We start from the raw sequence: 13,721 nt of genomic DNA on the forward strand, positions 1-13,721 counted from the left end.
CAATTTGACGTCATTCGACAATAGCGACCCCGATGGAGACACAGAAATACAAATATACAAGATTCTAAACATATATGTATCTCTTTATTTACAGTATTATTACATGTATTTAGTTATTCAAAATAAATTCACGCAATACAACGTGATTTGTACTAAACTGTGTGAAGTTATGCCGTTATCTCCCTGCAGGAAGTTATTCAGTGAAATATGAAACGCTTTGAAAATCGAAAATATTTCTTTATTTAAAAGGAAATTACGAAGGAAGGTTTGAAATGGGCAAAATGGCTAGCCCCTGAGATGGATAAAAATAGGTGTATTTTATGCTTAATTCATATTACATGAATACCATGTTTAACTCATCTCAACTCATACATAAAGCACTTTAACACAACCATTGCATTGCAGCATACAAAGTGCTGTACATGGAGTCAAAATTAGTCACGCAATAAAAACTGGTAAAACAAAATAACAAAAAATACATTAATTAATAAATATCATATATCAAGTAGGTAAGTAAATAAGTAAATAAAAGCAATACTAATACATCAATAACCCAAGATAGATTAATAAATGTCAACTAGGTATGGAAATAACTAAATAAAATAAATCAATAAATTAATAACACAAAATACAGAATGCACCATCAAACACTGAAACAATGCCGAGTCTCTTCCTGGTGTCAAAGGCCAAAGAATAAAGGTGTGTTTTAAGACGAGTTTTAAAAGTGGATAGAGAGGGGGATTGCCTCATTTATAATGGAAGGTTCAGACTAATGGGGCCGCATAGAACATAGTATTGTAAAGAGGAAAATTTTTGACTTGACTTCCCCTTCAAATACTAAAAGACAGAAGAAAAAGAAAGGAACTGACATGGGCGTGTCCCCATTGTACCACAGTTAATGGGCGTGTAGGAGCACTTTGTAGGAAGCACTTTGACACGCTGCTCTACTCACAAACCATTGTCAGTCAAGGTAAGCGCTGCATTCATCTGCCTCTTTTTTAATTGTGATCTAACACTCTGATTATGACCCATTATTGTTCGGATGATATATAACTGATTATGAAACCCAATTTCAGATGCCGAGCCTGGCTATATTCTGCTGGGCCATGTTGCTTTTGGTTGAGGGTCCACTTGGCGGGACATGTCAAGACGATCACCGACCCGCCAGCAGCTTCCAGTGTGGCCCCTCTGACCAGGTAATAACACGTTACGCCACAAAGCAAACCCCCAAAACCACATCACAGGCTTTCGCTCCACTTTCGGTTTTGTTTTCAATTTTGTGTGTCGCTGAGGCCGGGCGCAACGTTGACGAGAAGAGCGGGGGTTGAGCCATGGGAGAAGTCCTTTTTGAATTGTTTGTTTACAAACACAAACAGTCAAAACTTAAGACCCCACTTTTAAGATTAAAAAACGACTAGTCACAGCAATTTTATAGGTAATGGAGATTTGTTATATAAGAATTCTTCAGTAGTGATAGGTATGGCAAATTTCCCTACAGGAAGCCTGCGCTGACGGGAAGCATTGTTGTCAGGAGGGTCACCGCTGCAGTGCCGACAGCATGTGGTGCGTCAAACCAGGTTTGTCTTTATTGCAACCTCCATAAATTGTAGAACATTTACTTTACGCTGATGTATGTTGGAACTTTGGCAGAGTCTGTGGTGGTGTGTGGCGACAAGGTGTCCGAGTGTCCCGACGCCACTACTTGCTGTGAGACCGCGCAAGGCACCTGGGGGTGTTGCCCCTTGCCGAAGGTACAATCAGCCTATTGAATGAATTTATTTTCCTGTTCGTCGTGGGAGATTGCCATGTTAGTGCAGCTGCTGCGGATATGCAAATTCAGATAATTAGATGCGTGGCGTTGTCAGATGTCTTTCAACTTTGCAGGCAAAACTTCAAACCTGAGAAAAAAGTGTGGGTAAAAGTAGCCAACTGGGGACAACTGCTTTGGACAAAATAAGTGTGGTACAGGCAGAACGTCTCGGGTGTTAAAACTTCAAACTTGTCAAAAGATACTGCGACAACTGCTTTTGACACAAAAAGGCGTTCTGGACTGGCCATCTGTCACACAGGGCAGATGCCCGGTGGGCTGGCATCTTTTGGAGCTAATGCAGAACTATTTATTATTATTTTTCTCCGTTTTACCCCATGACCCGGGCCCACAATTTGTAGGTAGCAGCCCATTAATCTATTTGCAATATAAACAAGAAAAATGAACCAATCAATGGCAGAGCTACGTGATAGCCAGGGGTGGTCAGGAGTCGGGCCGGGCTGGCAAGCGTACTTCAAAATGTTAGGGCCAATTTTTTTGTGCCAGTCCAGCCGTGGCGGGAAGTGAGTCTCAGAGCTTTAAACTCTGCTCGCAGCTGACGGCGTTGCACCATTGAAAATTCAATGGTTGACTTTCACTTCCCATGTTGAATCGGTACATTACACCTGGGACAACAAGATAAAAACCGTTAGTAGTGTCAAGTACTTAACTTCAAGCTGTTGTTTGAGCTGGCGTAGTTCCGCTTTTGGTACGATGTCAGAAGCTGGCAAATTCACCAGATGGTAAAATGTTTAAAAACGTGCAGTTTATATGACCAGAGTGGGGGGGGCTGAATTCGAGGTGCTCAACCTATTTTGAGCCAAGATCTTCTTTTCAAGTAACCAAGCTCCAGAGATCGATCAGTTCAGTGCGCGCACACCTATCTGCAAAATGTGCAATAGCCATAACAGATCCTAACATGTATATATTTTCAGAGCACTTTCAAGCAGCTGCAAAAAAGTGCTGTAGCGTACAAAAAAAAGTAAATTGCTTTCAACAAATTGCTTTCCCACTGTGTCACTCATGGTGAGCTCACTACACTGTGATATGAAAGTCACGTCGCATATATCACCCAAATGCCAAATGACAACAAAAGGCTGTCCAAACAGGCGGTGTGCTGCGAAGACAAAGTGCACTGTTGCCCGGCAGGCAGATTGTGCGACATCCAACACTCCGCCTGCATCTCCCCGGAGGATGGCGAAAAGACGCCGATGTGGGAGAAGCTTCCTGCAAGGAGGAGGGCCGACTGGGAGAACCAGCGAGGTCAGTTTCCCGCCTCCCCCCAAGGCCAACTTCCTCATTTAGATGAGCGATTGCGTTAGTGCGGAGAAGCCGTTGACGATGCTCGGATATGATTAGTCTATAAGGTGGCCGCTTCCTCTTGCTGAGAGGGGAAGTGTGTGGATGAAGTGTTGCATTTTTAGCAACCCCCGATGTCAGTCATGTTTTGTGTCATTTTGTGCTGATTAGGGAGTAATAACAACTACAGGTGGGGGCACATTTTGTGGTTATTGCATCAACATGTGAGGGCACGATGACAAAGCAGATTTCAAACGATAGAATCAAGATCTTTAATCTGATGTACGACTTGTTGAAATTTGATTTTTGGCCATTCGTAAAAGTTTGACATCAGAGAAGCTCTTTAAGATCAAAGACAATAACCAACCAAAAACAACCAGATAAGCAAGTAGTTAGCTACTACTATTAACCAAGTTAAATTGGATAAAAAATTTAGTTTTTGGCACATTTGACCTCACTGCGATCATGACCTTTGACCTAGGCCTTTTTGCAATGATCTGCAAAAAGCTCTGAAAACAAAGATCCCATGTTGCTAATATCAAATGTATGTTAATCATATTTATATTGATTTGGTGCATATTCTAGTAAAGTTGGCCATTAGGGGTGGGAATCTTTGAATGGCTCACGATTCGATTCAATTCAGATTTTTGGGGCTGCGATTCGATTCAGAATCGATTTTCGATTAAGAACGATTATTTTTATTCAAAATGCTTTGATTGACAATGATTTCTGCTTCAATCTATAGATGTGCAAGGAATTGTAATGATCTACTCTAGTCTGACTCGCTAATGCTAATTAGCACGCTACTCGCGGCTCTACACTTCAAAAAAACAACTTTTATTGGAATAAATTGATCGTGACTTTTTCCTTCTACTCTCTAATGTGGCTACAATTTAACAGTGTATTACACCGCGTGGAACCACACTGCCCCTAAGTGGCCAAATCGGGTACAACATGAACAGCGCTCCAAATAAAGGCACACACAGACAAAGGCAAGACAGTATAAAATAATTTAAATGAAATCGATTTTGGGACATTTAAAATCGATTCTGAATCGTACTAAATGAGAATCGCGATTCTTATGAGAATCTATTTTTATGTCCAGGCTAAACGTCAAAAACAAAAGGATGTCAAAATAAAAGGAAACATCCCATTAAGGTTTGCTGCCGAACGTTGCTTGTTGTCATTCAGGTCTTTCAAGTCAGAGTTATTTAGCACAGTGATTTTTTTCCACCCACATGACACATGCCTATTCATTGAAACTGTTTTGCTGGTTTTGCAGCCAATGTCATCTTCTGTGACGACAGAACCTTTTGCAAAGATTTCACCACTTGCTGTAAAACCCCAGCGGGGGACTGGGGTTGTTGTCCTCTATCAAAGGTACACAATGGATGGAAATGTAACATTTACTTTAAAAGCTTTAATCTGATGATAATTGTTTTGTCTTTTTGGATGCCGCTCCCAGGCTGCAGTGATTTACAAGGGGAGGGGAGGAAAAAACACGCAGTGCGTGGAATCCAGGTCCAGAAAGTAAAAACCCTGAAACAGTTTGGCTATACATGGAGACAAGCTTGCTTACCTGCCAGTTGATGAGAAACACCTGTGGCTAAAGCCAATTTCTGGCAGGGTTTTTCCTTTCTGGTCTGGATTCTCCAACCCTGAATGTTGTTCATTACCCCTCTTTTTTGTTTAGCATTTTTTACATTTATATTTTGTTGTCTTTTGGAGTGATTTGGTGTTGTTTCACTTTAAATTAGTTTAGCAGAAAACATTTTAAAAGCTTAAATTATTAAAAGTTCAACTGAAAATAGTTAAGGTTTTTGGCACTTTTAATGTATTTGTAGCTCTGCATACAGAAAATAAAGGAATATTTAATACATTGTATTTTATAAAATTACATTAAAGCTGCCCAATGGAGGAATTTGCCCAAAGATATCTTTACAATAGCCTTTTTATTTGACCATTTATGATTCAACATCATCATCATCATCTAATTAGCAGATTCACACCTTAGCTGTTCACAATGGGTACTCCTGCAAGCAAGCCAATAGTTTTCAGACTGGATTCGGGTTCGAGTTTCCCGCCTTTTTCGGCACATGGCAGTAGCGATTCAAAATGTGATTTTCTGCATTGGGCAGCTTTAAAGCAGAGCTTCTTATAATAAAGTTGGCTACTGTACACAATTTGGATTTAAGAAACAAAAACTGTTGATTCTATTTAAAAAGAAAAAGAAAAATGTTAATTGGTAATTTTTTTATTGTATGATAAAAACCTTGCTTCATTTCCATGGGATTAACCTGAAAAAAAAAAAGCTGCAGAGTTAGAAATGTTCTCCTCAAATGAAGTCATTGATTCGCAAAACTGCTCTGCAGAGAGAAAAAAAACATTTAGAGCGCTGACTAATTTGAAGTTGTTGTGAGGCATGTGCGCAAGAGTTCCTACGCCACGCCCCCCTCTCAAAACTAGTCAGCCAGCATGTGCAGTATGGCATGCTGGCTACTACTCAAAGTTTTTGCGAAGCCTGGTACACACATAAGGATTTTTAAAATCTTAAAATATTTTTTATTTTTGTCAGACCTCACAAATAAAGATTAAAAATCGTGCTTTTTTTTTTTTTTTTTTTATAGTTTTGCTCGTGTTGTTTGTAGTGTGCTCAGATAATCTCAACACATAAAGATAATTTTCTTCAACCACTGGCCAAGAATCCAATCTTCCGAGGGAAAGCTCTCTTGTGAACGCAACTTCTTCTTTTTTTTTTTAACAAATTAACTGACTTCACAAACACAAAGACAACCAGGCACTTCCATGGTGGTTGCCAAATGTTTTCAAAGAGGACCGGTGAAGCAAGCATTATAAGGTGTTAATGTCTGCAAGGAAATAATTGCCCACGTACAAAAACGACATCGGGTAGGCTGCCTACCAACCGAAGGTGCCTGGGATAGTCTTCAGTACTCTCGTGACCCGAGTGAGGGAGGAGGCTATAAGCGAAGTGCATTATGGGTAATGTGGTTAGTAGTCGGCTACCAAACTTTCATTGAAAACTAGTGGGATCCAGTGGAGGACGGTCTGATTTGGACCATTTGAATCACTGGAAAGTTGATGTTTTTTATTTAACCTATTTTAAACAACTGTCTGCCCCCTGCTGGGACATTACAGTTAAGCTTAGTTAATTTGGCTTAGTGTGTGCACTTTACCCGGAGTAGGGAACGAGGAGCGACACCGGGGGTAGGATATTTGTTCTATTTACTGTTGTTCCCTCGTATGTCATGTGAGAGAGCTTCTTTGATTGGCTACATTCTATTCACGTCACAGGCCGCGTCGTGTTCAGGAGACTTCGGCTTCTCCCATACACATGAAGATTTTTCGTCGTAAATATTGAACACGTTCATTATTTAAGAATGTAGGTCCTGTCTGGTTTTGGACTCTTAACACACTTCAAACATAAGGATAACCTTATAAAACATAAAATTGTCGGGCTTTTAACATCCTTGGTTGGGAAAGGGGCACAATTGTGACATAAAACTGCCCGATTGTCTTTATATGTGTACCACGCGTACAAGAACAACTTGTAAACAAGCAAGGCAAGTCAAAATCGCTTACTTGAGAAAAGTTAGGGTTGGCAGCGGAAGACGAAGAGCAAAGACATATGTAGTGTAAGATGTGTACCAAAGCAAGAAAAATAATCAGATTACGGAGGCGCCCAAAATGCAATTTATTGTTGTCTGCAATTTATAGCATTTATATTTTATTATTTATTTGCACCGTTATTTTATTTAGTTTGGTCCAAAAGTAACTTACATAATTATAGTTTTTCTTGGAATTGTATTTTTCTTAATATTTTTTTACTTTCTTGTTTTGTACCAAAAAATAAATGATCATTTGAATAATCGTGATTTCACTTAATTACCTAAATAATCGTGATTAAATTAGCATATACATATTTATACAGCAGCCCTAACCCAAACTCTATGATCCAACCAACAAACCAAACACCTAAAGCGACAACAAACTAACCAACAAATGACTAACCGACACAAACACACATCTCAAGTAATTGACCAACCAACGGACCAATCTACCAAACAACCAACAATTAACTAACCAATAAACCAATAACAAACCAACTGAGTAAGTAGCCCCCCCATGAAAACATGAAGAGGCCAACATAAATGACTGACTGATCAACAAGCCAACTCTGCAACTAACCAGCAAACTGACACGCACACACGCAAACTTACTCAGCCAACTAGAAAACCAACCAACCAACCACCAAACCTACTGACTGATGAACCAACCAACCGGCCATCAACCAACCAAGAAAAAGACCACCCAATCACTAACCAACTAATTACCCAAATGACTACCGAAACTACCAACCAATCAACTAATCAGCAAACATACATACAAATCAACTATCTACTGAACCAACCTAACCCCACCCCACCAAATAATTGGTCAGCACTGACTGACTGACTAACCAACACAAACACAGCTAATCAACCAACCAACAAACTATCACTATCATCAACCAACAAACGGACCAACATATACACCACCTGAATAATGCATTAACTAACAACCTAACCACTGACCTACCAACCGACTAACCAACCAAGCCACTAACTGACCAACCACCAACCCAAACTACAAACCAACCAACACTAAACTACCACCCAAACTATCAACTAACACACACCAAGTATCCAATCAATAAGCCAACCAACTAATTAACCACATACCTTTTCAACTTCAAACCAACAAACATCCTTTGACCTTGTGCAAGGCAGAGTTAGTAAAACTTTTCTTTTCTTCTTCCTAAACAAGAGAAAAAGTTCCCTACCTTTACTTTGTGTTTGCAACAAGTCCTGAGTCTACATTTTGGGCCACCGCCGCCGCTTGTGAAAGCAGAAGCGAGAGTTCCGTCCTTCGTGTAACCAACTGTTGCCTCACTACCTCTTTGACAGGCCGTGTGCTGTCCCAGCGGCAAGTACTGCTGCCCCACAGACTTCAGGTGCGACGAAAAGAAGAGCATGTGCGTGAAAGGGTATATGGCGGTCCCGTGGTACCCTAAACTTCCAGCGAGCGCCTCTTCCGTGCTCCCGCCGCAAACCCTGGTCGCTGCTGTGAAGCCTGGAGTTGTGCAGTGTGACGACAAGAGCCAGTGCAAAGACGGGCAGACCTGCTGCAAGATCTCGCCCACGGACTGGGGATGCTGTCCGTTTGCTAATGTATGATCAATACCTGTTGATAACAGTGGACGGGGTGCAAACAGGGATGGCAGAGTACAAAAGACCCATGCAGTGACACTCCATTCTTGCATTTACATTAGCAATTACATTTTTTTAATTAAATAAGTCAAATGAAAAAAAATATAGTAGTAAATAGTTTTATGCATAATTTAAAGGTGCTTTGTAGAGTGTGTAACTTTTTTACTCGCAAATGCCACCTCTGGCCTAAAGCGTAACTGCAGCCTCTGTGCAAGCTCGTGCATAGTGTGCGTGCCAGTTCGTACGCTCGAATAGACTCTTCGTTTTTTACGTTTTCCTGAGTCTGAACGAGAAGCTGGCCTCCTCTTGTTTTGTTTTTTCAGATTCCATCCCAATTGTGTCTTACACTAACATTAAATTTCCGCGCCCCGAGACTGAAGAGAAAATACAAGCTGACAGGCAAAGTCACAGTTAAAAAAGTCAGGGCTCTTTGTACTCATCTGGGTAGGGGTGGAGCATGCATGATGTAGAAAAAGCTTTAACATTACCTTTTTAAATGGCACAATGCACATTGAAACTTTTTCATTCGTTTATTATCTTATTAAATTATTGAAAATAAAATTAGTAAAATAATGTTTTACATAAAAATACTATAATTTAACATTTTTATTGGAAAAAATGTTTCGTTAAAGCTGCAATATGGAACTTTTTTCCCCAAAATAACTTAACAATAAGCTTTTTATTTGACCATTTATGACTGAAATGCCTTCTAATTAGTAGATTAACACCTTAGCTGTTCACAATGGGTACTCCTGCAAGCCTCTGGCCAATAGTTTTCAGACTGCATTGGGTTAGAATTTTCCGCACCCCGTCTGCGGTTGTGACGTAATGTGCGTGGTGTGTATGTGAAGAACGCTATGTGCAGTTTCATTTTTCATCAGCAGGTGGCAGTAGCGATTCGAAATGGAATATTCTACGTTCAGTAGCTTTAACTCATTCACTGCCATACATTCATTAAAAAAAAGATTATTATAAATTAGGGGTGATAGGCGATTACATTTTTTTAATCGTAATTAATCGCATGACTTCACAAGTTAACTCACGATTAATCACAATTTTTATGTCTGTTCTAAATGTAAAATAACAAATTCTAGGTTTTCATACTCTTGCTAACAAAAGTGGAAAAAAATGTTGACCACAAACGTTTGCCCAGCCCCGGTTTAAACACTCATAAAACAAATTTCTTAATCATTTCTCCTTTTCTCACAGGCGGCGTGCTGCAGTGACATGAAGCACTGTTGTATGGCCGGCTACAAGTGCATCGCTGGCGGAAAGTGCACCTTGAACAGCAACCTTCCCTGGCACATGTCAACTCCCAACGGCAACAAAATAAAGCAGTTTGACATGGTGTGAAACGCTGCACTTGCCCCCACCCCCCGTCCCTTTTTCTTTTTTTACTACATGCAACATATCAATGTGATAATTGTAGATATGGATTCCTCACTGTTGGTCCTCGAGGGCCGGAGTCCTGAAGATTTTCGATGTTTCCATCCTCCAATACAGCCGATTTTAAAGATCGTCAGAGCTTGCTGACGAGCTGATGATATGATATCAGCTGTGTTGGAGGACGGAAACATCCAAAACCTGTAGGACTCTGGCTCTCGAGGATCAAGAGTGAGGAAGCCTGTTGGAGATGTTTTCTAATTGTAGTATGATTATTAAAGAGGCAACATGATTTGAAGCTCAAACTGCCCAACTGTGTCATTGTAATTGTTGTATTGACAATTCCGAGCCTACGTCACAATAGCGTCACAAGTCAAAATGGCGGTCTAATGGTGCATTTGAGGACAAAAGGATAGTGGGAAGTCAGACTTTTACCACTTCAAACCAGGAAGTGAATGTTCCTTTTAACTTGGAGATCCGAGTTGCGGAGTCAGGAAAAAAAAAAAAAAGGCCCCGACATCACCGACTAGCTTCAATCTGACGTCACTCGACAATAGAGACACCAATGGCAAAACATAATTTACACAATTATAAACATATTTATCTCTTTTGTTTTTATGACATTAACTTGGTTATTCAAGGTAAGTAACTCCACGTAACCCAACGTGATTTGGACTGTTATCCAGAACAAAATGAGACATCTTTGTTGCTTTGAGGTCGGAACTGGGATCATTCCGACTTTCCACCTTCCGCGAATGCAACATTAATTAGGTAAAAGGAAGCTCTCCGCTCATTGACAAGCATTGGAATTTGGATCGTTGTAATTTTATTTGTGAGGATTATTTTGATTTCAAAAGGTGATGAAATGTCGCTTGACTACAATAAAATCTGCCTAATTTGTGTGCTAGTGACAGGCAAACGTAATACAAACACGCCATTTGTTCTCACCAAAATATCAGAAATTCTGAATTGTTTCATTACTCCTAAAAAGGAGTACAAAACCAATTGAGGACTAAACAAACAGCAATTCCGAGTCTCTCTATTCCAAGGTACTGTGCAAGATCGACCCCAAGTGGCTGTGAGCCGTATTGCATGACAACGCAACCATGCAGTCGTTTTGCTGCTTGCGTTCATGCTGCCTTCCCGGTATTTGGCATATCAAAGTGTAACAGGAGGTGTAACATGGATTTAGTCTCATGTCTCTTTTAGGCAGAACAACTCCTAACCAACCAACCATCGAACTATCAACTACAATCCAACTAACCAAGTGACTACCTGGATTACCTTTGCCAACACTGATAATCAGAACACCAACCAACCCCCCGAACTACAAACCTGTTAACCAGGTGGCTACCGGAACAACTAACACCCAACAGGACTGTCCAAATGACCCAAAAATCAAATAGCACTGCCTGTATTTTCTAATTCGTTCTGGCTGTGATTGGCCGATGCGTCCCTTCTGACATAATGATGTATTCTTCCCAAGATTTCTGCTATCAAACCAAATTAAATAGGAACAAGTGGCCGCCATCTTTGTGGAATTTTCTAAAATAACAAACATGGAAGGAGCACTTCCTCAAAATCCCCAATAACAAATACATTCTGAAAAAAAGCTATTAACTGCTTACATACATGACCTATTCTGCTGCCCACACTGCTTTTCTCACCAATCATCTTCCATTTGCTAGTTACATTGTGTTTTTGGGCAAGTGTCAGCATTTGATACATGACATTTTGACCCAATGACGTCTCTGAATTTTGGCCTGCGTGAAAAATTGGTGGATTTTTTTAAAATTCATGGCAACTTGTGTGCCAATCGGAGAAGTGTTTGAAGACAAAATGGAAGAAATGATGAGAATGTTGAGGGAAAAAATGAAGTTATTCTGTTTTACTCTACTTTGAAGGTGTTTTTGGGCCACATTTTCTAAAAGCGGGATCGCACAAAAACTTCCTCAATAAAGGCACTTTTCTACACACAAAAAGCTAAATTTTGCCAGAACACTTAGTCAGATTTTCAAAATTCTTGCTGCGTTGTACTTGGGTTTAAGTGGCGTGTACAACCAGACTGTGTTTTGACAGATTTAAATTTTTGGGAAATCCTGTCACGTTGCTAATTTAAACCCCTCAAAGCCGAGTGAAATCAATCATAGGGGATTAGGAGGTGACTCAGTAACACGGTCTTGCATAGTTAATCCTGCTAACGAGCTAAGCTTTTTTAGGGGTCATTAAACAGTAATGTAATGCTACACCTTCTCTGTATTCAGGGACGGCCCTGGGTGATTTGGTGCCCTAGGCCAGGGATAGGCAAGTTCGGTCCTAGAGAGCCGCAGTCCTGCATGTTTTCGGTGTCTCCTGCCTCCAAACCCAGGTGTTTCAAATCATCAACTCATCATTACGTTCTGCAGGAGCCTCTCAGCTGTGTTCGAGGAGAGAGACCTCAAAAACATGCAGGACTGCGGATCTCTAGGACTGAACTTACCTAACTAACCCTGCTCTAGGCGATTTATGAGAAAAAATATTGTGCAGCATACCCCTCATTTCTTACATTCTTTCTGTTATTGCAATGGTGATTAAGGATCAGCTATTTCAGTGGGCTGTGATATTTATGGCGCAGCCATGTGATGTTAACACTAGCATTAATGCAGTGGTTCTTAACCTTGTTGGAGATTACTGAAGCCGCCATTTTTCTATGCACATTCACCGAACCATTTTTTTTTTATTGAATAATAATATATATGATTTTTTTTTTTTTCTAATTCAAGACATAAGTAGGCTAGAAGCTTGGCTGGAGAACAAAAAGAATAGGGATATGAGCATTTTCAGCAAATCTGGCGCTCTTCAACTTCAACTCAGAAAGCGCTGTTTTCTTGTATTCTCCATCTCCATGCAGCTTCAGGAATTGTTCCTTTAGTTTTGCTAGCAAGCTAGTTGTGCTGGACTAGAATTGCTTAACTTGGCATTGCAAATCATGCAGTTAGGACACCGACTGTCTTCACTCAACTATATTTATAAATGCAAGAACCATTGCATTAATGATGTTAATGCCACTGATCAGAGTTGTGGGTGGTTATATTATTTACAATTAAATATTGCATATCCACCCGTGTTAGCTATTAGCTAGTCAAACATTATTGAAACCAAAATACGTATATAATACAAATCCGGGCCAATTAAGTTGTGACGTTGTGTAATACATAAATAGTGGAAAAAAGTGATGAACATGACTGCTTTCTTTAAAAAATAAAATAAAATTCTCACTTTGAATTTGATGCCTGCAACACACTCTAAAAGAACTGGGACGGGGCAACAAAAGACTGAGAAAGTTGAGCATAGCTATAAAAAAAAACCCATCAACAACAACAACAACAACAACAAACACTTGTTTGGAACATTCCACAGGTGAACAGGTTCATTGGAAACAACAGGGTGAAAAAAGAGCATCCTGAAAGGCTCAGTTGTCCACGAGCAAGATAGGGGCGGCGAGGTTCACCACTTTGTGAATGACTGTGTGAGCAAATAATCCAACAGTTTAACAATTTTTCTCAACATATACTTACAAGAAATTTGGGGATTTCATCGTCTACAGTCAATATCCATAATATCATCAAAAGATTCTGAGAATTTGGAGAACATATAATACGGGTTTGGAACTTTGGAGCAAAAACTGCTGTCATTCAAGCAATACCGTTTTCAAGGAGACCCTACTTATTTCAGTAAGAAAATGCCAGGCCACATTCTGCACGTTTCAGTGACGTGGCTTAGTAGTAAAAGAGTGCCAGTAGTCGGGTTTCCATACAATTGTTTCGATTTTTTTAAGCGAATTTGCTGAAAATAGGCAAAACGGAAATGCGACTTAAGAAGAAGAAGACCAGGAAGCGACTGCGCTGTGCAATGACGTCGTATGAGTTTGCTTTTGTAATTATTAATAAACCGTAGCGTTTGCTGTTTCCCATCTAAAATAGAAT

The 13,721-nt window shown here is 40.0% G+C and overlaps 1 protein-coding gene across 1 annotated transcript; it reads left to right on the top strand.

The window, feature by feature from the left end:
- Window positions 1–862: 862 nt before the first annotated feature.
- grna (granulin a) lies at window positions 863–10,061 on the top strand. Its single transcript, XM_086073857.1, has 8 exons — window positions 863–970; window positions 1,077–1,196; window positions 1,499–1,577; window positions 1,651–1,751; window positions 2,917–3,070; window positions 4,389–4,486; window positions 8,071–8,334; window positions 9,583–10,061. The coding sequence occupies exons 2-8, from the start codon at window positions 1,077–1,079 to the stop codon at window positions 9,724–9,726; spliced, it is 960 nt and encodes a 319-aa protein (XP_085929983.1). The 5' UTR covers window positions 863–970; the 3' UTR covers window positions 9,727–10,061.
- The last annotated feature ends 3,660 nt before the right edge of the window (window positions 10,062–13,721 follow it).

This window comes from Leptonotus elevatus, chromosome 1 (genome assembly GCF_054856555.1).
Source record: "Leptonotus elevatus isolate MCC_2025b chromosome 1, RoL_Lele_1.0, whole genome shotgun sequence".
Taxonomy (NCBI): Eukaryota; Metazoa; Chordata; class Actinopteri; order Syngnathiformes; family Syngnathidae; genus Leptonotus; species Leptonotus elevatus.